This window comes from Berghia stephanieae, chromosome 8 (genome assembly GCF_034508935.2).
Source record: "Berghia stephanieae isolate SIO BIC M18660-M18661 chromosome 8, UCSD_Bste_1.3, whole genome shotgun sequence".
NCBI classification, from domain to species: Eukaryota; Metazoa; Mollusca; class Gastropoda; order Nudibranchia; family Aeolidiidae; genus Berghia; species Berghia stephanieae.
In genome coordinates, this window is record NC_088367.1 from 14,351,409 (window position 1) to 14,375,788 (window position 24,380).

At 37.2% G+C, this 24,380-nt stretch overlaps 2 protein-coding genes across 3 annotated transcripts in view; one reads left to right on the forward strand and one right to left on the reverse strand.

Moving 5' to 3' along the window:
* Window positions 1-295: 295 nt before the first annotated feature.
* Window positions 296-8,686, reverse strand: LOC144978214 (uncharacterized). 2 transcript variants are annotated; one of them, XM_078924005.1, is made up of 4 exons: window positions 8,507-8,686; window positions 5,276-5,372; window positions 4,310-4,424; window positions 296-609 (listed from the first exon to the last, which is right to left on the reverse strand). In XM_078924005.1, exons 1-4 carry the CDS (start codon window positions 8,518-8,520, stop codon window positions 458-460), a joined length of 378 nt encoding a protein of 125 aa, XP_078780131.1. In that variant the 5' UTR covers window positions 8,521-8,686; the 3' UTR covers window positions 296-457. The 2 variants fall into 2 exon arrangements, with proteins under 2 accessions (XP_078780131.1, XP_078780132.1); XM_078924006.1 differs by lacking the exon at window positions 8,507-8,686 and adding an exon at window positions 6,269-6,297.
* Window positions 8,687-9,244: 558 nt separating this feature from the next.
* Window positions 9,245-24,380, forward strand: part of LOC144978215 (COMM domain-containing protein 9-like) — an 81,998-nt gene continuing 66,862 nt past the window's right edge. The window contains exons 1-4 of the mRNA XM_078924007.1: window positions 9,245-9,433; window positions 11,765-11,902; window positions 13,556-13,640; window positions 14,827-14,916. Of these exons, the coding sequence (XP_078780133.1) occupies window positions 9,398-9,433; window positions 11,765-11,902; window positions 13,556-13,640; window positions 14,827-14,916 (349 nt within the window). The 5' untranslated portion in view covers window positions 9,245-9,397. The remainder of the gene's footprint in view (window positions 9,434-11,764; window positions 11,903-13,555; window positions 13,641-14,826; window positions 14,917-24,380) is intronic.

Here is a 24,380-nt window from a genome sequence, read left to right on the forward strand (position 1 = left end):
GATCATAATACAGAACATGACATCTTAAAAATCTCTGAACACACACACACTCTCACAAACCGTGGACTAGCCTTTTACCCAATACCAAGTATAAAAAATAACTATAACCAGGAACCCCACTCCAGTTGCATGTTATGACCCATGCTTCAGTTCAAGACGAAATTGGGATATTGAATCTATTGCCAATGAATCCCAAGACCCTGGGAGATCCAAGAAAATCCATGAGCACAACAGAACCCATCCAAATGAAATCATTAATCCAAACAGTGAAAAAAAATAAAATAAAAAAGCAAACTTACATTAACACAAATACTTTATTACAGAAGTCATTATATATATAAATTGCGATGATATAAACTTGATGAAGATGAAGTATACAACCTGATTGTTCATAAATTACACATCTCACGCCTTGCAAACATGATACAACAAATAAGTCTGTGGAATTTGTGCAAAATTAAGCAGTTTCTGTGGCTGGCTCTGCTGCACCATTTGATGATTCTGATGATTCTTCAGCCTCGTTGGAATCTGACTTTGCCTTCTTTTTGGGACTTTCATCTTCATTATCATTATCATCCTCCGCCGACCTCTTTTCTGCTGAATCTGATTCTAAAGGAGAAAAGAAAAAGACATGAAACCATTGATAATAAAATCAGACTGACTACAATAAAAGTGTATATCCCCATAAAATAAAAAACCTAAATGCACGCCTGGACATGTACTGCGAAAAAAAATAATTTAGTCAGGTACCGATTTATGTTGGGGAATAATTTCAATGCAAAATAAAATCCCACCACAATGTGAAAACAAGCACATAACTGACCAAATCGGAATCAGGGCCTATCTGAGATTTCTGTGTTGAGTATTTAACAAAGGATATGAGGAAGGGAAATCTGGGTGGTCTTGATAACAGTCACATTGTAATGATTACTCCGCTTATCGTGAACTTTGGAAAGGGTCGAGAGAGAGACAATTCACTTCCTTTTATCGACCACCTATCGAACTATAAATAGAGTTTTCACTGGTGTTGCATCAAGTATGTCCTGTCTTTGTTTAATTACAGAAATGAAATGACAATTCCCACTGGTGTACTTAACAAAAAAGCTAGCCTATCACACTCCTCGCGCTAAAGAGAGACGGCATGTAAGTATTCCATAACTATATAAGTTACCGCCTAAGGCAACCACTGCCTTGATACTCTCTTGCCCCAATGGTACAGGTCAGTCTGCTATGATCCGGTAACATCGTCTAATAATATTCGCGCTGCCAATACTAACAAGAGGGATCAAAACGAGGAGTACAGACTCAGGGATGCCACCAGGCAAATTTAAAAAAGCCTGAAAACTTGGGCGGACGAGATACAAATCAACGTCAAGGGCTTTGTAGGGATTTGAAAAATATCAAATTTGGAATATTGTTTCAGTACTCATTATTGCAATTGAGAGCAAATAACACACAAAAGAAAGGAGAGTTAACAGTTTTCAAATTGATAAAATAAGGTGCTGAAAACAAAATATAGACAAATTAATATCAATAGCTATCAGGGGTGAGAATGACTGGTCACATAAAAGGAGAAAATTTTTCATTGTGAAGATCATGACCCACCCATGCAACCATAACCTATAAATTTAAACTTCACTCAAATTCACTGAGATTCGATCCAAAATTTGTCTCGCAGCAATTTCTGACACGACTCGGAGAATTTCAAAAGTTGAAAGTGTAATTACATTTGGTGGTTGTAGTAGGGATGATGATGTGGTGGTGGTTGTAGTAGTAGTGGTGGTAGGGATGATGTGGTAGTGATTATAGTAGTACTGGTCGTATGGATGATTGTGTGGTGGTGGTTGTAGTAGCTGTGGTAGGAATGATGATGTAGTGGTAGTTGTAGTAGTAGTGGTGGTAGGGATGATGTGGTGTTATTTGTAGTAGTAGTGGTGCTAGGGATGATGGTGTGGTGGTGGTTGTAGTAGTGGTAGTAGGGTTGATGATGTGGTTGTAGTTGTAGTAGTAGTGGTGGTAGGGATGATGGTGTAGTGGTGGTTGTAGTAGGAGTGGGGGTAGGGATGATGTGGTAGTGGTGGTAGGGATGATGATGTGGTGGTGATTGTAGTAGTAGTAGTAGTAGTAGTAGTAGTAGTAGTAGTAGTAGTGGTGGTCTTAGAGATGATGTGATGGTGGTTGTAGTAGTAGTGGTGGTTGTAGTAGTGGTGGTCTTTTAGAGATAATTGTGTGGTGGTGGTTGTAATAGTTGTGGTAGGAATGACGATGTGGTGGTAGTTGTAGTAGTACTGGTGGTAGGGATGATGTGGTGTTATTTGTAGTAGTAGTGTTGGTAGGGATGATGATGTGGTGGTGGTGGTAATAGTAATGGTGGTAGAGATGATGTAGTGGTTTTGGTGAGTGTTTTTTTTTCCAGTTATAATAATAGCAATTTGTCAAAAAGGAGGAAAATGTCTCCGTCCATCGGTCAAACGCAAGCAAAGTGTAAAAATAACAGGAACATAGTTTTGTATTAGTATTATGTAATATATTACTATTACTAATATAAATCCATTCTTATCATTAAACATAAATTTAGTTTTTGTAAAGATTTAATGGATGGTTGCGAGAGAGAGAGAGAGAGAGAGAGAGAGAGAGAGAGAGAGAGAGAGAGAGAGAGAGAGAGGAGAGAGAGGGAGAGAGAGAGAGAGAGAGAGAGAGAGAGAGAGAGAGAGAGAGAAGAGAGAGAGAGAGAGAGAGATTTGTCCCTCCCCTTCCCCTTCAACCATCAACTTGCTAATCAAAGAACACCACTGGTCGTCTGTGTCAATTGTGACATCTGGTGCCATTCAGTCTGGCCCAATGTCATAAAAACGGGACCGTCACTAAATTTCACGAGACTATTGCACAGACATAATGGTGATTTTGTGGTTTTGAGGGAAATGTTTGACACGGCAAATTCAACGGAAAATTTCTGAGAAATTCTCAAAATCACTGTTTATTTATCAAATTTTTTTTTAAAAAAGGAGGAATTGTGATGGGGATGGGCGTAGATAAACTACCATTGAGGTGCCCAAATATTCGACCGGCGGTGACAGCCCAAATTATTCACCCGGCGAAAAAGTTCCGGCGATTTTTTTCTTCTTTAAAAAAAAATATTTTTTTTTGAATAGTGACGACGGACAAAAACCGGAGGTTCCGGATTAAAGCCGGCTGGTGGTAAAAAAAAACCGGATTTCCGGCTAAAACCGGAAAAGTGGCATCCCTGACAGACTTTTGAAATTTCTATGCTCAAGCGTATCAAGAAAACTGCAAACGAATCCTCAAGATCAAGACTGAGGGTATCAAACCAGACGAGATCACTGTTCGGACATGGATCAAATCCTGCTCTGGACAGCGTAACGTTGAGTCCCCAGAAAAGACCGAACTCAGATATAAAATGAGAAATTGTCCAAAATCTTTTTAAAAATTCAACCGGGATTAAGGACCTCATTCTGCGCCATATATATATATATGTTTTTTAAAAAGTTTATGCAATACACACAGTTCGCCTGACATTCGAGATCGTCGACAAATCTGCACAATAAAAAAAAAAAGAAAGTTTACTTGCACTCTTGAGATTAAAAATGATAGGCCTTGTTCCAGCTGTGTAAAAATAGATGTGCACTTCACACACCCAGTAAAAATAGGGAAAAGATCTCATCCATAACAGGCAACATTTCATAAAGCTATAACAGGACACCCAATACCGTCATGACCCAAAATAGCACTTCATCTATTAAAAATTTATGATTCAAGTGCTGAATAACACTTGAACCCAACTTCTAATGTAAGACAAAACAAATCTGCACTTGGTAAGAGAACGCCATGACCCTTTTATTCGGACACACTTTCTGCACTTAATACATCACTGACTTATTGAAGACATCTTTCACACACTGCATCAATCTTTACCAAATTAGCACGTACGACAAAGCGAGAGTACCTGCATTGGATAAATACCAGTTCACTGTTTATCCTGGGACATGCAAAGGTCAAACAGAAATTTTCTCAAGATCACCAAATCAGGACAGTCCTAATTATAAAAGGACAACTGACCACCATGCCCTTTAAAGACAGAAGCAAAGGATGCATCCATGGACGTGGCTGAAAACCAAAAGTGCTACAGAATATAAACTATAACTAAGCCTGCAAAACATCACAGCGCCACTTTGAATAAGCTTCAGTCCAAATGTGAAAGATGGGCCACAAAAATCCACGGTGCACCAAGCAAATGTATAAATAGACTAAACTGATGTCCATAATTAGACAAAGTTCATAAAACCCTTACCTGTGGTTTCTGTGTTTTCGGAGGATGCATTATCATTTTTATTCTCTTCTTCCTCTTCTTCAGCTTTATCTGTTTTTTCTGTTGATTCTTCTGTTGAAGCAGGTTCAGCCTCAGCCTGATAGGAAATTGGAATAATAAGATGTTAGCAAAACTCACATGTCACTTGAAAGGCAAAGTGTGATCACCGGTAAAGCAGTAAGAATGTTTTTAAAAGCCACCCATCATTTCAAGATGCAGGAGACTATCCGTCAATAAATAAATGTGTGCACACTAGACTTTTTTATTCTACACCACCTCCATCTTTGTCTCATCGCACAATAAATTCACTAGCCACAATCAAGAAACAACTGCTATAGCATTAATCGAGTTTGTAGTGCATGCAAAGATTCACTGAAATACATGCATGTCACCACACGACGCAAATGAACACATAGGTTTAACCTTTGTCATAGCACACCAGAGGGTATGGGGACATATCCTTTGTGTATCATCCCTCATCCAGGCCATGCACATCTCCATGTTGCTAAGTAGCCACCTTGTGGTTGCCTTCTCACCACTATGCTAGTTTCAATTGGTAATCAGAACAAGATAAAGGGCACTCATCACGCAATTAGGTGACAAGTGATAACAGCGTTTCAACTCTCCCCTCTTTTTTCATTCTCACCCAGGCTTTCCAAGCATTTAGACTATCATATGCCTGTTGCATGGGAAAGATGACAAATAATCATGCTCTGGGCACATATATAATTAAACCCGAAACGTTCATTTGATCTGCTTTTGTAATTAAATTGAAGCTTACATTCAATTTCATATTATTTTATATAGTAAAGGAGGATAACAAAAAATTAAACAAATGTGTCGCTGAAGGGTTGTTTCTCCTCTAGTAAACCTCTGACAGGATGAACTGTTTTCTGGTCCCCAGAAGTTTAACTCAAGTGGACTGCAGTGTCAAAACAAGATAATTACCTCTTCTGTCTTTGCTTTTACATCTTCGACTGTTTTAGCTACAATGGGCTCTGTGGTGGTTTCTGTGGTTTCTGGGGTGTCGACAGCAACTTCATCCCTGCAGAAGATGGATAAAAATTAATGAAAAACTTACAATCGACCTGTAATTACAATCCTGAATCAAAATCTGCCGAAAGTCACAAGAATGATCTGTATTTCAACCAGGGCCAGTGAGACCAAAGTCCCTGCCTAGCTGTGCCCGTCTATAGAACATTTCGCAGATAACTGGAGAGCAGGCGTATTATCTACTGGACGAAGTGGCAATCCGGACTAGTCCTACAATCTCCAATGCATGTGCATATACAGAGAGGATGGCAAAATGTGGGCAGAACTGACACCGACTCAACTCACTTTGGACAGAAGGATCATTCCAAATGATTGCACATGCACATTGGAATTTGAGTCCGAATAGGCACAGCCTTTACTGAAAGACAACAGTCGCACCACCGCAAAATCGCTCAAGGAGAAAATTAAAATACAAATGTGAATGAATGCAACAGCAACTATCTAACCTTAGACCTTGCTCATTAAATCATTAACAGCAAAAATATCTAGAATGGGTGCCCACACATAAGCTATACCTAAGCCCACTCAAGTGAAGGTAAATAGAAATCCATAGGAATGCACCATTCCTACCTCAACTTAAAACTAGATAAAACTGGACCAGCTTTTCTAAAAACATTAAGACATCTGGCTCAACTACCTCGAAAAGCCAACATCTGTGGTGACTGCACAATGGAAATGCTTTAGAGAAGGATAAAGGACTGATCTTCGCACTGAAAATAATCCAACAGTGAAGAGAGAGTTGACCAATACTGGCGAGTCTGGACCCCAATTAAAAGGCCACAAGTGCGTCAAAAGTAAAGAAAAAAGGTTTCTAATTTCTACAAATTTCAACGGATACGGGAATAAAAATACAATATTTCAATATACCTAAGACCATGTACCCACCAATTTGTTCCAGACATTGCAAAAGGCAATCCCAAATGGACAACTGAGTAGAGTCCTTAACGGCCTGTAAAATGGTTGGGGAAAAAATTGTAACTTTTGGAACACGCGAAAACACACCAACAGTGAACAGGACAAAAATATGGATTAATTAATAAATACGACATAGATATTACACAACAAAAGATGTCACTTTTCCCCAACTCATTTATAATGCAAAATACGCGTCATTATCAATCATTTTTTGGCCCAGGTCTCAGATAGTTGTAAAATGAAAGAAAGAGATTATCAAAAGCTAAATTATACCCTATTTTATCCATAATCAAAAGTTATACTAAATTAACATTGATTTTAAAATAAACTACACCAAACGATAGAGCAATTTCTCCTGAAGAAAATAAGACATAAATCATTACAATCCATCCATAAACAAAAGATCTATGGCTGAGACCCATCACTCCAAGTCCAAAAAATCGGGTCACAGCCACTAGCCCATATATCGGCTTCCTGCAGGAGTGCCAAATGGAAGTTTACCAAAGTACCTACATGCATGCTGAACTGAGGGAGAATGGCTCCATTGCCTCATTTGGTACTTAATCTGAGGTACCACAGTAAAATGACCAGTATCCTTGGGGCCGTCGACTTAGGTTACATATTGAAATGATACAAACATTTAAGGGTGGAGAAGGCAGGATGAGTGTGTGTAAGTGCAATACCCTCCATCTCTCTTTAGCCTGAGGGTGTTAAGAGAGGAGCGATAGTGACTTTAGACAGTAATTGTTACCTATTGAAATGATAGACAATTAGTAGGGGTGGGGAAGGCAGGATGAGAGCTGTGGGTAAGAGCCATGCTCCCCATCTCTCTTTAGCCTGAGGGTGTTAAGAGAGGAGTGATAATGATTTTAGGTACTGGACTCGTAGGAAATGTCGCTTTGACTTGTGATGTGCTGGCGCATGCAGTGGGAATTGTCATTCCATATCTTTCAACTGCTATTGAACAAGACTAACGCACTAAACCTCGCTTAAATAAACGCAACACCAGTGAAAACTCATTAATATTGTAAAAGACGGCAGAGAAAAGGGAATTGTATGGCCATCTCACTATTGACTCGACAAGAATTCACAGTGAGTTTCACACAGCAATCAATGAGATGTTATAATAATCTGGGTCTGGACTACCATCAGGACCAAGACTAAGTTCACGTTCATGAGTAATTCTCAACAAACCATATTGTATTGTATAAATAAACTAAACGATCATGGTTACACAAAGTTTTGTGTGTTGGACTGTTACTGTTACTTCCAGATGGCAATGTTGTGAGGAGCTTAGCCTTTTGCCCAGCCAGGTACTTATTCTCAGAACAGTACAGCTCAGCAAGGCTACGATCAGCCCCTGATCATGAAAAAAGTACAGAACAAAAAACAAAGATTGAGTGAGATAGTGCTGCGATTAGCAGTTAACGGCTACGGTGCACATAGCCGGTATGATAACCGGAGTTATGTGCTTGATTCAAAATGTAATCGACAACACTGCACTAGACGTTGGGTTGAGTTCGGATGAACTTGTAATAATTTTCGGTAATGCTGAACCAGTGCGGTCCCCAGTCCTTTGTTTACAGTGCGGCCATATTGGATTCCATTTGCCAGGTTGTAATTGTTAATCATGGTTGGTTGGTTCCCCCCCCCCCCCCCCCCCCGCCCCCCTTTAATTAAATATCCAAGACCACTCTTCCTCTTGTCATGTAAGTTGTATGTTACTGAATTGGATACAAATATGGCAATTTTTTCTCTTAAATTTATTTGCGAAACTTTCATTTTTTGGCAGAATCTGGCCACCCGGATATGGCCGCACTGTAAACAAAGGACTGGGGACCGCACTGAACCAGTATTACCTAATTTTCTATCACAATAACTCACAAATGGGAGCCCATGAAAATTTGGGCTTGGTGGGTACCGGCACCAGACCTGCAAATAACCTTCTTATTGCCCCATCTTGAACAACCGAGATAAGATGCAAAGTTTCAAACTAAATCCAACGCGAGTTGTTAATTATCTTCATCAGTTACTGGACCGATGCCAACTTCGTAGATCGATAAAATTGCAATTGTAAAAATAGCAGACGTCACCAGAACTGGAGGGTGCCGGTGAGGGTATGAAAATGAAAACGGGGCACCTGCAGCCTCTTAATCTTATGTTCTAATATTAATTTCAAGTATTAATTCATACAGTGGATCACAAACTTACTTTGTTCCAGGCATGATGATGAGTTTTCTGTTGGGTGAGATTTAAGGTGGTGAGAAATGAAATAATCCACAGACTTGAAACACGGCCGCTTCAACACTCGCCACTCAAACACAAAGGAAAATAGAAAGAGGGAGAGAGAAGTTATAAACCACCACGCTTCGCGCCGAATTTTTCTTTCGTTTCCCAACCATGTGACTAAACTGAAAGTTTTGATTGGTCACGTCCATTGCGGACGTAAATTTTGCGCATGCGTCTTCCGAAAATGTCTACTTTTTATGCAAATTTTTTCAACTTTTGGTGTGATTCCGAAAATACACGAAAAGATCATGAAGGCGGGAGAAAAACTACATAAGCATGTTGCAATATTAAATTATTTAAAAATATTGTTCCGACTCCATCAAAATATAATTTTTTGATGCAGCACACATATGGTGCTACATACGATTATTATTATCAAGAAAATAAAGAAATTATCCTTTAATGTTTTATTTAGTTGACAACGTCTATTCTTTTCTTTGATCGTTAGAGAACGGAGTAAATTCCAATAAATACCCCCTTGAACATTATTCGAATCATTCATTTTCCGATTGAGGGCGACTAGAGCGCCTCGCCAGTAGGAAAAAGTTTACTCGTGCTAAGCAAGGTCAACATTGTGGAAAATTCCTAGTCTACTCGACCTTCTTTTTTCTTGACCTGAACCGATAGGGTCAAAGTTCAGGCGGCGAGTTGTTTCCTTCCGATTGTTATGATATCGTTCATTGCAAATCTACTTTCACAATTTGAGCCGACGCCCCTTCCTGTTTATAATATTTATTACTGACTGCGGCATGCTACTTGCAATGACGAGTGCCTAAACACTGAAGTTTAGAATTAGCAGAAAATTATACAGTAATGGCTGACTTTTCGGACTTTGAATGCCTTTTAAAGGTAAATAGATTGTATTGAGAATAGCGATGATCACGAATTAAAAAAGGAAGAGTAAGAGGTCGATTCCCTACTCATCTCCTCTGCTGATTCTAATTCTGGATCTCATCTCAATCTCACCCAACCAACAACTGGTCAACGTCAACCCTCAAAAAGGAGATGAACCAATTTTCTACGTTATGTTATTTTACAATTTAAATCCCTAGTCTAGCTCAATGTTCAAAAGCGTAAAAAGAAACAAATTCAATCTTTGGATTTTTTTCAGTCTGAGTGGCTTCCTCACTCTTCTTACTTCCTCACGACTCACACTCACATTCGTTGAAAAGAATAATTTGGTACTACCGCAAACTCGGGGTCCCAAATAATTTTGGGGGTTTGGGAGGGGGGAAACTTTTTTTTATTTTAAAGTCTTTAGTAGGGGGTTTGGTAGGGGAGAGACTTTTTTTTAAAAAAAAGTTTCTCCCTCCCCCCCCCCCCCCCCCCCCCCCAAATACCCAAAATTATATTTTTTTAAAGTCTCCCCCCTCCCAAACCCCCAAAATTATTTGGGTCCCCGAGTTTGCGGTAGTACCAATAATTTGAAGCCTGAACAGCTGGACAAAAGACTTGCAAGTGACCCTTATCGTACATTTTGTGTAAAGCAAGATACATCACATTCTCCACTCGACTCAAATTCAAATGAACACTTGCTGTAGGCAAAAGAAGGATATTGTAAGAGCGCTATTACAGAAAGGACGCCATCTACAACGGCGCGTATACCAAATGAAATATATCCCCCCCCCCCCCCCCCCCACAAAAAAAAAATCAGTTGCAATTAACAACTTCCACCGTATGTAAAATATAATTTCTTTGCTGCTTCACGCCAATTTTATTGGGAGGCTCCTTGTGCTAAGGGAAACAATCCATATATTCCCTCAACTAACCCTAAGATCTATCTATCAAGGACCTGCTTGGGGAGTAAAGCTTTGTGATGTGACGCTTTTTGAACATGGGGAATCCATGGAAATATGTATATATGTTAAATATTTTATAAACATGAACTTAAACAATTGGTTGGCACTATTTGGGGAGGGGGAGGCACTGGCCACAGTCATTGGGTCATCTTATACAATTTCAACATACAACTAAATTCAGTATTTGGCTTTCTCCCATTGTGAATGACACATTAAAATACATCTTCCATCAATCCAATATGGTATGCATAGCTCAAAGCAGCCGACGGCATTATAATTTGGGAGTTACCTCACGTATCACAAGCTTTTAGCACTACCCATAATACTTTTGTAAATTTTATATTTCAAAACCAGAAATAAATGGGAATCTATCTGTGCCTCTTTAGATCTATCAATTAAAAGCAATATAAAATTGAAAATGAACACTTCACCCTGCGTCGTTGACATGCGTCACCAACTTCCGACGATCCCAACATTTTTTTCAGACTGGATTCACTTCATCTCCATTTATTCAAAAATATTTTAGAGTAGTGTTTTTGTGTGTGTGTATTTTTTAACAGCTTGAAATAACTGTGGCATAATAGTAAGTGAATCGTGTAAAAACGTTGCCAATTTAAAAGATAAATTAACTATAATATAGAAACAAAACCAAAATCAGCTATGATCAAAGCCTATGCTAAATTTCAAATGCCTAACTGGTTGGGTAGTAGAATGATTAGAAAAATATAACATATATATTTCAACAAATTCTATAAAAATGTGCTGAAAATTGGTATGTGTAGCATTGAAGTGAATGGGTGCACAAATTTCTTTTAAAAGCAAAATTTTAAAATGGTATTTTGTTGTCATTGTGGGTCATGCCGGTCGCAAGGTACACATTTTAAATTTAAACTGCATCGTTTGCTAAAGATAAGATCTTTAATTCTCAAATTTGAATGATATGGTCAAAAATAAGAGAGAACTATCTGAATTTTTTTTTTGCCCGCTGGTAGAAGACAGTTATCTCATTCTGATTCAATCGGTTCTTACATAGGAGAAACAAGAAGGGTTCAGATTTATTTTTTCTTTTGAGGTTCAGGTTTTTAAAATAATAATTCAAAGCATGACAAACTTCTTGATTTGAATTGGTTCTGAACGAATGAATATGATGTCATCAAAGGCACAATGTGAATGCCTGAATGGCATGACGACACACAAGGAAATGAGAACATAGCCTATATATTTAATACAGCATAAGAGACATTGAAATAAAAAAAAATTAAAATTAAAAAATTAAAAAAGGAGGAGAAGACTGAACATATAATAAAGTTAGAGGTCTAGTTTTGTTTTTGGAACTTGATGTTTTGATGCTTGTTTTTGTTTGTTTTTTTTTACTCTCCAGCTCTCATCTAAGCAACAGTTGAATGATTTGTGCAAACAAGCTTTTCAGTACAGAAAATTGAGTGTTAGATATTTACCAGAGCCAATTATTACTAAAACTTCAAAAGCCCTGTCGATAACCCCAAAAGAGACAAGAGAGGTAAGATTAGGCTTTATAGCTTATTGTATAATTGGATTCAATAGTCTGATGTCACATCGCCCAGCAACGGCGGCCATCGTGGTTCTAAACAAAGAAAATCATGTACTTTTTATTCTTCATGCTGGCTAGGACTTTTCATGTCTTGTGATCAGAATGTGTAAAAGTCAAAACATGATCAGATTTATAATTTTTTTTTCCTCTGGATACGCTTTTCGCTCGTCGGAGAAATATTTCATTAGGGCGTCCGCCATTGTTCCAATAGTTTAGAGCCAGTTACTAAGTTAACATGCGTCATTACGAGAACTATGTTGAAGCATATTACTGTGAGTGAACTTATGGGTTTATAAAACTAATAGCAGATTAAACCGTTTAAGAGGTGATGAGCAGTATATTGAAGGGTAAACTTAATACAGTAAAAATCTGCTATAACTGAAGATACCCAGACACCCATAAGATTTAGGTTTACATCAGGTTTTGACTCTATAAAACATTAACTGTATGTCCTCCATACTTTGCCTGAGAAGAATTTTCCTTAACATTGGCTTAAGAAGGGGAAATATAATTCAATTTGATAAAGTCACTAACCCAATATCAAAAGGTTATTTCATGAAATGCAATTCTTTTCTTTAATGCAAGTGATAAATGAAACAAATTGCTGTTCATATCATGTTATAATTCCCGTTTACTTGATAATACAAGATTAAGGGCGCTTAGAAAGTGCTTATCTCTAAATGACTAAATGCTAGCACGAGCTGAAGACCTAGTTAACCTGTTTGCTCACATAAATATCTGACACTTCAATGTTCTTTATTAGAGTGGCTAATGGAGTCTCTGGATTTGAATATTACAACCAGATTCATGTCCTATCCAAAGGATAGCAAGTAATCATTATTGTTCGTTTCCCGGTATAGAAACCGGGTAAACTCTGGCTCCATCGGCCTAATGCCTCTGATGGGCTACTATATTGCATTAAGTTACATTCATGTCACTTACCTTCCAACAATGTGTCATCGTTGCAGAGCTATTGAAATGAGTATTTTGATTTTTTAAAGCATTAATTGGGACCTTTGTTGGGTTTTGTTTTTTGTTTTTTGTATTTTTGTTTGACTGCTCTCTGGTCTGTAATGCTCTCAGACCTGTCCACTTGAATTATTGAAAATAAAAAGAATAATAGTTATAGTAATGAATTTTATAGATTGATAATTGCTCTTGACAGGATTATATACAAAATTCAATGTTCCTATTATAAGAGCTTTAGCATCAAATGTTCCTATTCAACAAGACTTGTTGAATTAAGGATCTAATACAATCCTGTAGTTGAAGTGTAAAACTTGTAAAAGTTCTCTGACTTTCTCAAATTTCTAGGCTGGCCTGATGACTGGTCATCTCATATCAATTAACATTAGTGGTTTTGAGATTGATGGTTATTACTATGGAAGTAAAAGCTTTATACTTGTATTGACTTATATTCAAATTTTGCATTTGAATTGGGAATATGGAATTTTTACAAATCCTAGAGTCTGGAGATAAATATGGGGAAAAAATCAAACGCCTTCCCACCCATCCAAATTACAGATGTCATAAACAGCAAAACAAACAAACAAAATATTCCCTTAATTCTTTCTCAGAGGAAATTCTCCTTTTCTATTTCAGTGTTTCCGTGCTCTTGGTCAGCTCTTTAAATCAGCATTATTTGAGGGGTCAACAGAATTACAAGATATTTATCCCCTTTTCTCGGGTGAGTTGATATTTGGAAAATATCTGTTTTCTAAGGTCTAGAATCTAAATTTATTGTTGAATAATGTTTAGACTTTGAATTTTAATATTAAGTAAAAACTTATCAAAATGAAGATTTGATTTATTTATTTTTACTGAAGTAAAATGCCTATAAAATATTACTTACTCCAGTGCTATTTTATCTGAGGTTGACTGGAAATGGCTTGCCATTCTTCCGGTCTCTTACCATTCTGTTGCATTTTTCTCTTCTCATCCCAGTCCAGCTATTGATGTCGTCTAGCCATGATCTTTGGGGGGAAGGGGGGGGGGGGGGTGTCCTCTTGGCCTCTTGCCCTCTAATTTTCCTTTCTGCATTGATTTTACAGATTGTGTCATGCCATTTAGCGACCAAAGTATTTCAATAATAAAAAAAAATAGATTTAAATAATTTCAGATTTATCGAATTGGAAAGAATTATCTAACTAAGATTTAAGATCAGTTTCTTTTTTTCGCAATGGCAACAAGATACAAGTTTTATCGCATGAGTTGACATAAAACAATGATGGACGGAATAAATATAACTACCTCTCTCTCGGATTAAATATAACTACCTCTCTCTCTCTCTCTTTCTCTCTGTTTCTCTCTCTCTCTTCTCTCTCTCTCTCTCTCTCACTCTCTCTCCTCACACTCTCTCTCACTCTCTCTCTTCCTCTCTCTCTCCTCTCTTCTCTACTCCTCTCTTCTCTCTCTCTATCTCTTCTCTCTCTCTCTCTCTCTCTCTCTCTCTCTCTCTCTCTCTCTTCTCTCTCTATCTCTTCTCCCTCTTCTCTCTCTCTCTCTCTCTCTCTCTCTCTCTCTCTCTCTCTCTCTCTCTCTCTCTCTCTCTCTCTCTCTCTACCAACTGTATCTCCGTCTCCTTCTGACAAACTACTTTCATTAAAGCCCAAGTTGCATCCGCTTCTAGTGATCTTTGGTGAAAACTGTAAGTAAGGTCAAGTTGAATTAGAATTGAAACACATTTATAAAGCGGTCAAGACGTATGAATTGAAAAATGTTTCCATCATAATCCTAGCCTATCAAATCAAATTTCATTCTTGTTTGTGACAATATGAGTCAAGACATAAATTCCCATCCCCCGCCCCTTTTTCTCTCTCATAAGATTCTAAACATGCAACATGATTACCTTAATCTTTCCTTTTTTTTCACAGATAATTTTCATAAAAATCTTCGGGATTTACTAGCCACAATAATCAGGGATAATATGGATGTATGGAAAACTGAGGCCGTTAACAATCAAGGTAAGATACTTTATTTAAACTTCTCAGTATAAAAAACAGCATTTCTTCACTTTTTGGGGGGGGGGGGGGGGATCGTGGATAGCTCATACGGTAGAGCCATGGTCTCCCCGGCCAGGCGGAGTTGTCGTACCAGTAATGTCGCAGTTTCGAGCCCCCATCACCACCGCAAAGTTTTTATTCTCTGATGTCTTCTGGCACTTTCCTACTCACTTCATTTCTTGTTATTTCCGCCTCAGCTATCGTCTCTCATCTTATGATGTTACTTTACATTATTGTTTAATTGTCCATTCTTCAAGCTATTTTCAGATCTTTTTTTTTTTTAAACCAAATCAGGTGTGAACTTTAAAGGGTGATTTCTGTTGTTTTGTCACTTAAAGCATAAGAAAAATTATGATTTGCAATGAAATGAACTGCTTGGTGCACTACTTCTTCTTCTTTGTCTTATTATTATTATTATTATTATTATTTATTATATATTATTATTATTATTATTATTATTATTATTATTATTATTATTATTATTATTGTTGTTATTATTATTATTATATTATTATTATTATTATTATTATTATTATTATTATTATTATTATTATTATTATTATTATTATTATTACAAGCAACCTCCAAATTTTAAAACATGAGCACAAAATAAACGACGACAACCAATGTGCACATATTAGGAGGTCTGATAACCAAATACAATTATGGGCTTGTTACAACGAACACTATTTTGCCTTAGTCTGAGAGTATTTCCATTACAACAACCAGTCCATAACAATTTGGGTTATCAGACCTGCAAATAAGTACACATTGATTACATCATATCGCCCTATTGAATGCAATGAGAATGCCTATTTAAATCATTTCATTTGAATTTATGTAGCTTTGTTGTCACCAAAAATAGGAAGCTGCCATTAAATGCAATGAATGGACAATAATACAGATAATGAAGCCACTTAATTGGAACATAATTGCTACACGATAATTGTTCCAAATAAACATCATTCCAACTTTCTGATGCTGATAATGACCTTCACAATTGGACGTATCTATCAAAACTACATTCATGTCTATTATTGGGACTCTCACCACACACACACCCCTCAGATCGAAGACAACGTAAACCTGCTCCATCATAGTTTAATGCACATGGTACAACATCAATCGAACCTGGCACAAAGACACATACACAGTGGGAATAAAAACGGTGGTGTCATCCAATATTTCCTAGCTGCGCCTAATCACTCACGCATTGCTCCACTTATCATGCACAAAAACAGACATGGTATGCCAGTCGAAAAAACACAAAAACAATGACAGATCGTAGCATTATCTACTTACGCTTGCCTTCATCCAACTAATTATTTATTATATCCACAAAATAGTAATCTATGTGAGGTCTTGTAAATTAGAAATAGGTTGTGAATGAGCGTCCCAAATGAACCTATCTCTTTGTTTAACGTCATAAGATAATTCCATAGAGTTTTCTTTCTGGTCAATTATGACCTACCACCTTGATTCGGTACTATATTGGGTAGGATTAGATTTATTTTTAGTGAAAGCTGTTTATAAAACAATATTTGAGACCTAATCAGTTTTTCGAGCAATATTCTTTCTTCTCAACGGAGTAGATAAATACAAATAAAATTTCATAATTTAGAACTCAAAGTCAATTTTTTAAATCTGGTTCACCCAATATAATACTATCTTGAGGCAATGAATAACCAGTATACATATATTGAAAAGATTCTGTCAGAGACAGATAATTCAACCAATTAAGCGGCTGTTCCGATTAAAGATTGTTCCAGTCATGGACTTCGGCTTTACTCGTTTGTTACCTTTTAAGTCAGTTGTAAGTACTTTCAATCTGATCTAAAATATCCAACTGCCCAAATTACAGGATCACAGTACTCTCTCAACATTCCAGATGTTGCTACCTTAACAAAATACAGTCGAAGCTTCTTAATTGGAACAGAAATCATCCCATTTAAGTGGCATTCCAATTTACCGATTCCTTCTAATGGCCCTCAGAATCGGGATGATCTCTCTGTACTATATACATAATATAATTATAATAACTGCCGTACCTTTGGAGTAGTGAAGTAATTGGAATAAATATAACAAAAGGGAGACAGAACTTACTTCCCCTTAGCTGTTCCAGAATTTTGCCTTTTGTTTTTGATGATAAACATTACATGCTTGTCACTATCATAACAGATGTGAAGAAAATGAGTTGAGTGACCATCTTATAACCAAACAGTCGTATAAAGCTGTCATTACAGTCATACAGCCCCTAGGCATCCGATATAACTCTAAGAAACTTCTTCCATCTTAATTCACAACAAATCCCACAATTTTATCCAACGCAACTTCCTATTTGCATCACAAGTTATGCTCTTATTGGTCATTCATTGCTTTCCAAGATGCTTGATTTGTAAAGTCAAGTAAATAAGATAAAAGGGAAAATATTGCAGGCGACTGAATGGCGTTGTAGGGTTGTGAACCTGCAACAATACAATCATCATTGCTTTTAGATTTTAAAAGACATTTAGTTCAGGGTTATTTGGGAAACAAAGGGGGGAAAATCTTATGAAACTCTAAAATCGTTTCGGGTAACCGACCTTTTTTCCGATTAACCAGTGTGTATTATAAAGAATAGAATCTGCCAATGATAGATCGCTCCAATTAAGCAGCTTGTCTGATTAAACTGTGTTCCAATTATCGGCTTAGACTGTATAAACTGTATGTTTGTGGTTATGACACCAGATGGGTTTGGATATGAAAGTATTACTACTACTACTGCTACTACTACTACTACTACTACTACTACTACTACTACTACTACTACTACTACTACTACCACTACTACTACTACTAATACTACTACTACTACTACTACTACTACTACTACTACTACTACTACTACTACTACTACTACTACTACTACTACTACTACTACTACTTCCATATTCATAAGAGACAGCATTATTCCTTTTTTTTTCATATTTAATTTTTTTTTCTTTTTATATTTTTTATATTATCTATTTATTTACAAATGTATGTATACTAGCTGTGCTGATGTAAAACCATTCACTTATTGTTTCATTACAATGGACTGGAAAAGGCCTTGTCTCTTGTCTAGACGAATGCTTACATAATATATTAATACTATTGTCAGGATGACTTAGTAGGTATTGATCTGTGTAGATGATGGTGAATTGGAAACTATAAAGGATAGTAGTAGGGGAGGGATGTTTGTTGTTCTTCTTCTTTCTTTCTTTCTTCCTTTCTCTCTCTCTCTCTCTCTCTCTCTCTCTCTCTCTCTCTCTCTCTCTCTCTCTCTCTCTCTCTCTCTCTCTCTCTCTCTCTCTCTTTCTTTTGGTGGCATTTTAGTAGTAGTAGTAGTAGTAGTAGTAGTAGTAGTAGTAGTAGTAGTAGTAGTAGTAGTAGTAGTAGTAGTAGTAGTAGTAGTAGTAGTAGTAGTAGTAGTAGTAGTAGTAGTAGTAGTAGTCGTAATAGTAGTAGTAGTAGTAGTAGTAGTAGTAGTAGTAGTAGTAGTAGTAGTAAACAAATACATACACACGCTCTCTCTCTCTGGAATGGGTCCATTTTAAACACAGGATGTCTTTCACTAATAATGATTCAGGTTTGTTTGTTTTGTTTGTTATGTTTTCACATTTGTCCGACGACCACTCCTCAACTACAAGACAAATGAGTATTGCCATTTGGATAATATAATATATATCTCTCTCTCACATACACACACACACACACACACAGACACGCGCGCGCGCGCGCGCGAGCGCCACGTTTTGATTCAGATATATTATATTATCCAAATGGCAATACTCATTTGTCTTGTAGTTGAGGAGTGGTCGTCGGACAAATGTGAAAACATAACAAACAAAACAAACAAACCTGAATCATTATTGGTGAAAGACATCCTGTATTTAAAATGGACCCATTCCTTTTTGCGTCCGTGAAGATCCCCGGTGTTTAATTTGGTGCTGGCTACGCCAGTAATTGACGCTGAAATCTGGTTGTATACGTAAATTTGTATACATCTTGAAAACCCGAAATGTTAGGATGTTTGTCTGGTCCCTGCTTTGCTTTTATCGTTAAACAGTATTAGGGATATTCATATCCCTTTGACTTTGTCCCCATTTGCCAGGTTTCCCGATTAGAGAGGTTCCTGATTCGGAGGTCCTAATGTATCATCATCATCATGGTCGTCGTCGTCGTCATTATTATTATTATTATTATTATTATTATTAAATTATTATTATTATTATTATCATTTATTATTATTATTATTATTATTATTATTATTATTATATATTATTATTATTATTATTATTATTATTATTATTATTACTATTATTGTTGTTGTTGCTGTTGTTGTTATTATTTTTTTAAATTGGTATAATCATCATCATCATCATTACTACTAATAATAATAATGATAAACATTTTTACCGCACATCTATCCGTAAATGGACAGAAGGCTCTGAGCGCACAAAAAACAAAAACAAACAAAAAATACTAAGTGGTGGTAGAAACAGTATTGATTATTTATGAAAAAACTACAGCTTCTAATTTAACCTTTGCTATGTCTGCTTTTACGGGAATTGGTGGTGGTAACATTTACCCTACGTTTGCGCGAGGCAGGTCATAGAAAATGGGTCAAGATTTTTCGACAGACACGACCGACGACCGACATCTCGTACTCAAATCGATTTTTTTGTGTCACGTTTGCAGATAACCTACTCCTCCTCATCCTCCTCCTCATCCTCTTCTTCCTCCTCCTCATCCTCCTCCTCCTCCTCCTCATCCTCTTCTTCCTCCTCCTCATCCTCTGCCTCCACCTCCTCCTCATCCTCCTTCTTCTTTTTCTTCTTCTTCTTCTTCTTCTTCTTCTTCTACTTCTTCTCTAGCCCTCTTTTTAGCGGGTTTTTTGTTTGTTTGTTTTTTTCAGTGAAATTCCAGTCGCATCGCTTTTTACTTTTTTTGAATCCCTAGGCCACCCTCAGAAAGGCAAAATTATTGATAGCATGCGTTTAATTAAAATACTTACCTATTCTAGTCAGTAAAACAATCGTTATCCTAAACGTTATGAAGAATTAAATGAGAATAAACAGCTCTCTGGCGGTCAAAAACAATTGCAAAGTTCTGAGTGATTGTTACCTCCATTCTCCATGTAAAAGAACCCGACATACGCCAGGTCTCTTAACATATATGTTAAGTGTTGCTGTTAGCTAGGGACCCTTTGTAAAGCGCTTTGAGCACGTTTATTGAATATTGCGTTAAATTTAAATAAAAGCTCAAGATTTTTTGGGTTTTTTGTTTTTAAATCCAACTTTTGTATTGCTCATCGTGTTCACACATAGTATCACGCACCACCTTCTTTCCAGTTTGTTGCGTCATCGTGGTCATTCCTATCATCAATATCATTGTCATCATCATCATCGTCGTCGTCGTCATCATCATCATCAGCATCATCAACATCATCATCATCATCATCATCGTCACCTTTCTCCTCGTATTCTGTTTTCTCCCTAAACTTGTATGAAATTAATCAATACGATGTCCTCTCTGCCACTCCTTCCAGTGACCCATTCATCTCGAAGCCAGTCAACCCCGTTTCTTATTTAATTTGGGACAAAGTTCTTTTCTTTTTCTTTTCATTTTTTAAAAATCCTCATTTTTCTTTATCTCTACGGTTAGGAAAATACTGGTTTCAATGTTGAGTTGAACGGATTTTCTTAACATTTCTTCACTTCCTCCTCCTCCTCCTCTGGCGGTCAAAAACAATTGCAAAGTTCTGAGTGATTGTTACCTCCATTCTCCATGTAAAAGAACCCGACATACGCCAGGTCTCTTAACATATATGTTAAGTGTTGCTGTTAGCTAGGGACCCTTTGTAAAGCGCTTTGAGCACGTTTATTGAATATTGCGTTAAATTTAAATAAAAGCTCAAGATTTTTTGGGTTTTTTGTTTTTTAAATCCAACTTTTGTATTGCTCATCGTGTTCACACATAGTATCACGCACCACCTTCTTTCCAGTTTGTTGCGTCATCGTGGTCATTACTATCATCAAGATCATTGTCATCATCATCATCGTCGTCGTCATCATCATCATCATCATCATCATCATCATCATCATCATCATCATCATCGTCACCTTTCTCCTCGTTTTCCGTTTTCTCCCTAACTTGTATGAAATTAATCAATACGATGTCCTCTCTGCCACTCCTTCCAGTGACCCATTCATCTCGAAGACAGTCAACCCCGTTTCTTATTTAATTTGGGACAAAGTTCTTTTCTTTTTCTTTTCATTTTTTAAAAAATCCTCATTTTTCTTTATCTCTACGGTTAGGAAAATACTGGTTTCAATGTTGAGTTGAACGGATTTTCTTAACATTTCTTCACTTTCTCCTCCTCCTCCTCCCCCCCCCCCCCCCCCCCCCCCCTTCCCCGCTCCGCGCTCCCTGGAATATCGTTATGATTTCATTCCAGATGTGATTGGTGGCAGACAGGCAAGCAGGGAGACAAAACAGCAGCTATAGCCCTAGCAACAGCGGTATCGATTTTTGTTTCTGTGATTTTTGCTTTAAGCTGAATGGCCAGTTTTTCAAAAATTTGTACGCAGTATAGATACTGCTGAGCCGTACTCTGAAAAATAAAATAACACATAATATTTCAGATTTTGGCCAGAAAACTTGTCCTTTTTATATCTCGCCAAATCTTTGGAAATGCGTGGCTGTTTCATTATTATTATTTTTATTTTTTTTTTAGAAATTGGGGGGGGTGGGGGGGGTTAATGGGTTTTATTTTTTTCAATCCTGCAGCAGTTTTTCAGAGTCAGGGCCATAAGGCCCATAGTGGGGGGCGAAGGTTATCTCGGTTTATGTGCCGTTACGTTGCTTGCTGCCCTTTGGATGTGACGCAAGGCCCTCTCATCAAAGTACTTTCCATCAAATAATTAAACATACTCAGTTACCCGATCACTGCTGGATTGAGAGAGAGAGAGAGAGAGAGAGAGAGAGAGAGAGAGAGAGAGAGAGAGAGAGAGGGGGGGGGGGGGCTTGGACAGATTAATTTTGTTTTAAACTGCTACAATCCTTATTGATTCCTTTTCTCTCTGAGGCGATTGTTCTACAACTTGGCTTTTGTTAATCAACAAGACCTGATTGCATTTAAATCCATATTCTTGGTGGTCGTGACTTCCTGGGGCTGCGTGACGATCAATATTAGTGATACCTATTTATCGAACTCAGAACCAATTAAGTCAACACAGAATTAAAATTTCGAGGTGTGATTATTCTTGGGGGGAGGGGGGGGGGGGGGGGGTGGTTGTTGTTTTTTTTTTTCTGTTTTGCTTTTTTTTTTTTTTTTGGTTTTTTTTTTTTTTTTTTGTTGGTTTTTTTTTTTTAAAAAAAAATTTTTTTTACTTTTTCTTTTTTTTTTCTTTTTTTTTTTCCCTGTTTTTTGTTTTTTTTTGTTTGTTGTTGTCTTTTCAATGTTGCTTTCTCAATCTATTTTTTTTTTAACGTGAAAGACACCAGTAAAAGAAATAAATGAATTGACCCTAATTATATACACATATATATCGTCCCTTTTGTAAGCAATGGTTTCTTTCATTATTCCGTGGTCATGAGATGGTCTGTGAGTTTTTCAGCTTGAAATAATTTAATCATACTACCTCACAGAATTGTTTCTGGGTGGGAATCCTGACCTCCCATAGCGGGCAGGGGGGTACATACTGTGTCTTCTATCCCCTTATATCTGTTTTCCAACATGCTTTCTGTCTTTGTCTTGGAACGAGATTACTTGTTTTTTTCCTGGCCATGGCCGGAGTCCTGGCTGGGAGGGAAACAGCCAAATGCATAGTTACTGTTTTGGGAGATGATATTTTCTTCCTTGTAAATCATCTCTCTGTTATGTATTATTATATTTGTTATTTTAAATGTATAATGTAAGCATTTGAGTGTGTTCCTCTTTGTTGGATTTTGTGCTTGTGTCCGGATGAGACTTATAGGTGATCTCAAACTGAATACATTGGTGGTATGCTCTTGGAATCTACATCTGATCCCTATTTGTTCCCAGTTCCCCTTTGTCTTACTTTCTCTTGGCTGCTTTAATTGTAATTCTAGAACTTTTTACTATCCCATTTTCTTCCTTTTTACTGGCGCTGATATAACCTAAATGTGTTGCAAGCGCCGTAAAACCCTTAAAAACAAAAACAAAAACATCAAAGAATTGTTTAAAAGTGATGCGTTTGTTGTTGTTGATGATGATGTTGTTGTTGTCGTCGTAGCTGTCGTTTTGATCATGATGATGATGATATTGATGTTGTTGTTGTTGTTGTTGTCGTCGTTACTGTTGTCGTTATTCCTCCTCATCATCATCCTCCCCCACCCCCTATCATTCTTATTATCCTCCTCCTTGTTGTTGGAGTCTTCGTCGCCATCGCCGCCGTAGTTGCTGCTGCTGCCAATGCTGTTGTTTGTATTGTTGTTGTTGTTATTGTTATCATCATCATTATTATCATCATCATCATCATCATCATCATCATCATCATCATCATCACCACCATTATTATTATTAGTAGTAGTAGTAGTAGTAGTAGTAGTAGTAGTAGTAGTAGTAGTAGTAGTAGTAGTAGTAGTAGTAGTAGTAGTAGTAGTTGTAGCAGCAGTACCAGTAGCAGCAGCAGCAGCGTGGTTGTTCATTGTTTGTTATCATTTTTTTAAAATTCATTTTATTTACTTATTTATTTTGCTCTGCGCTCACCAATTTTGATAACCCCGACCGCCACCCCCGCCAACCACGTTCTTGTTTTAGTTTTAAACTCTTCCACCAAAACTATTTGCTACTGAGATACGTTTATGAATTCGACACAACACGTTCAAAACACCTTCACTTCTTTCTAATCGATTCCAAGCCTCTTCACATTCACACTTCACAAGTATAAGTACATGCATTACGTTGATGATGTACATCTGATAAGTCCCGACAACCTGCTCTCGCGTGTTGTTGACGTGCGGAGTACTCACTCTGACATATTCTGAAGAAAAGAAAAAAACCCACACAAAAAAACAGAACACATTTTTAAAATTTGGCCAGAAAACTCGTCATGGGAGTCCTATCGGTGGGGTTAAAATGACTCATTTTGTCAAAATCTCTCAAACCTGAGACGTTTGTTGAAGTCTCAGGTTAAATAAAGAGTTGTTGACGAGACGAGGGTCATTTTAGGCTATCGATCTTTATTGAAGGATGAGTTTTCTGGCCAAATTTCTCTTAAAATGTGTTTTGCAGAGTATTACAGTATTATTACCGCATGTAATACCATCTAGCTTCCCTCTGGCAAGAATTGAACATGCGTAAATCAATCTAGGGCTACTGGTAAGTGACTGATCTTCTCAAGACAGTATAACGTCGGAATCAGTCTGATGCTTGGAAT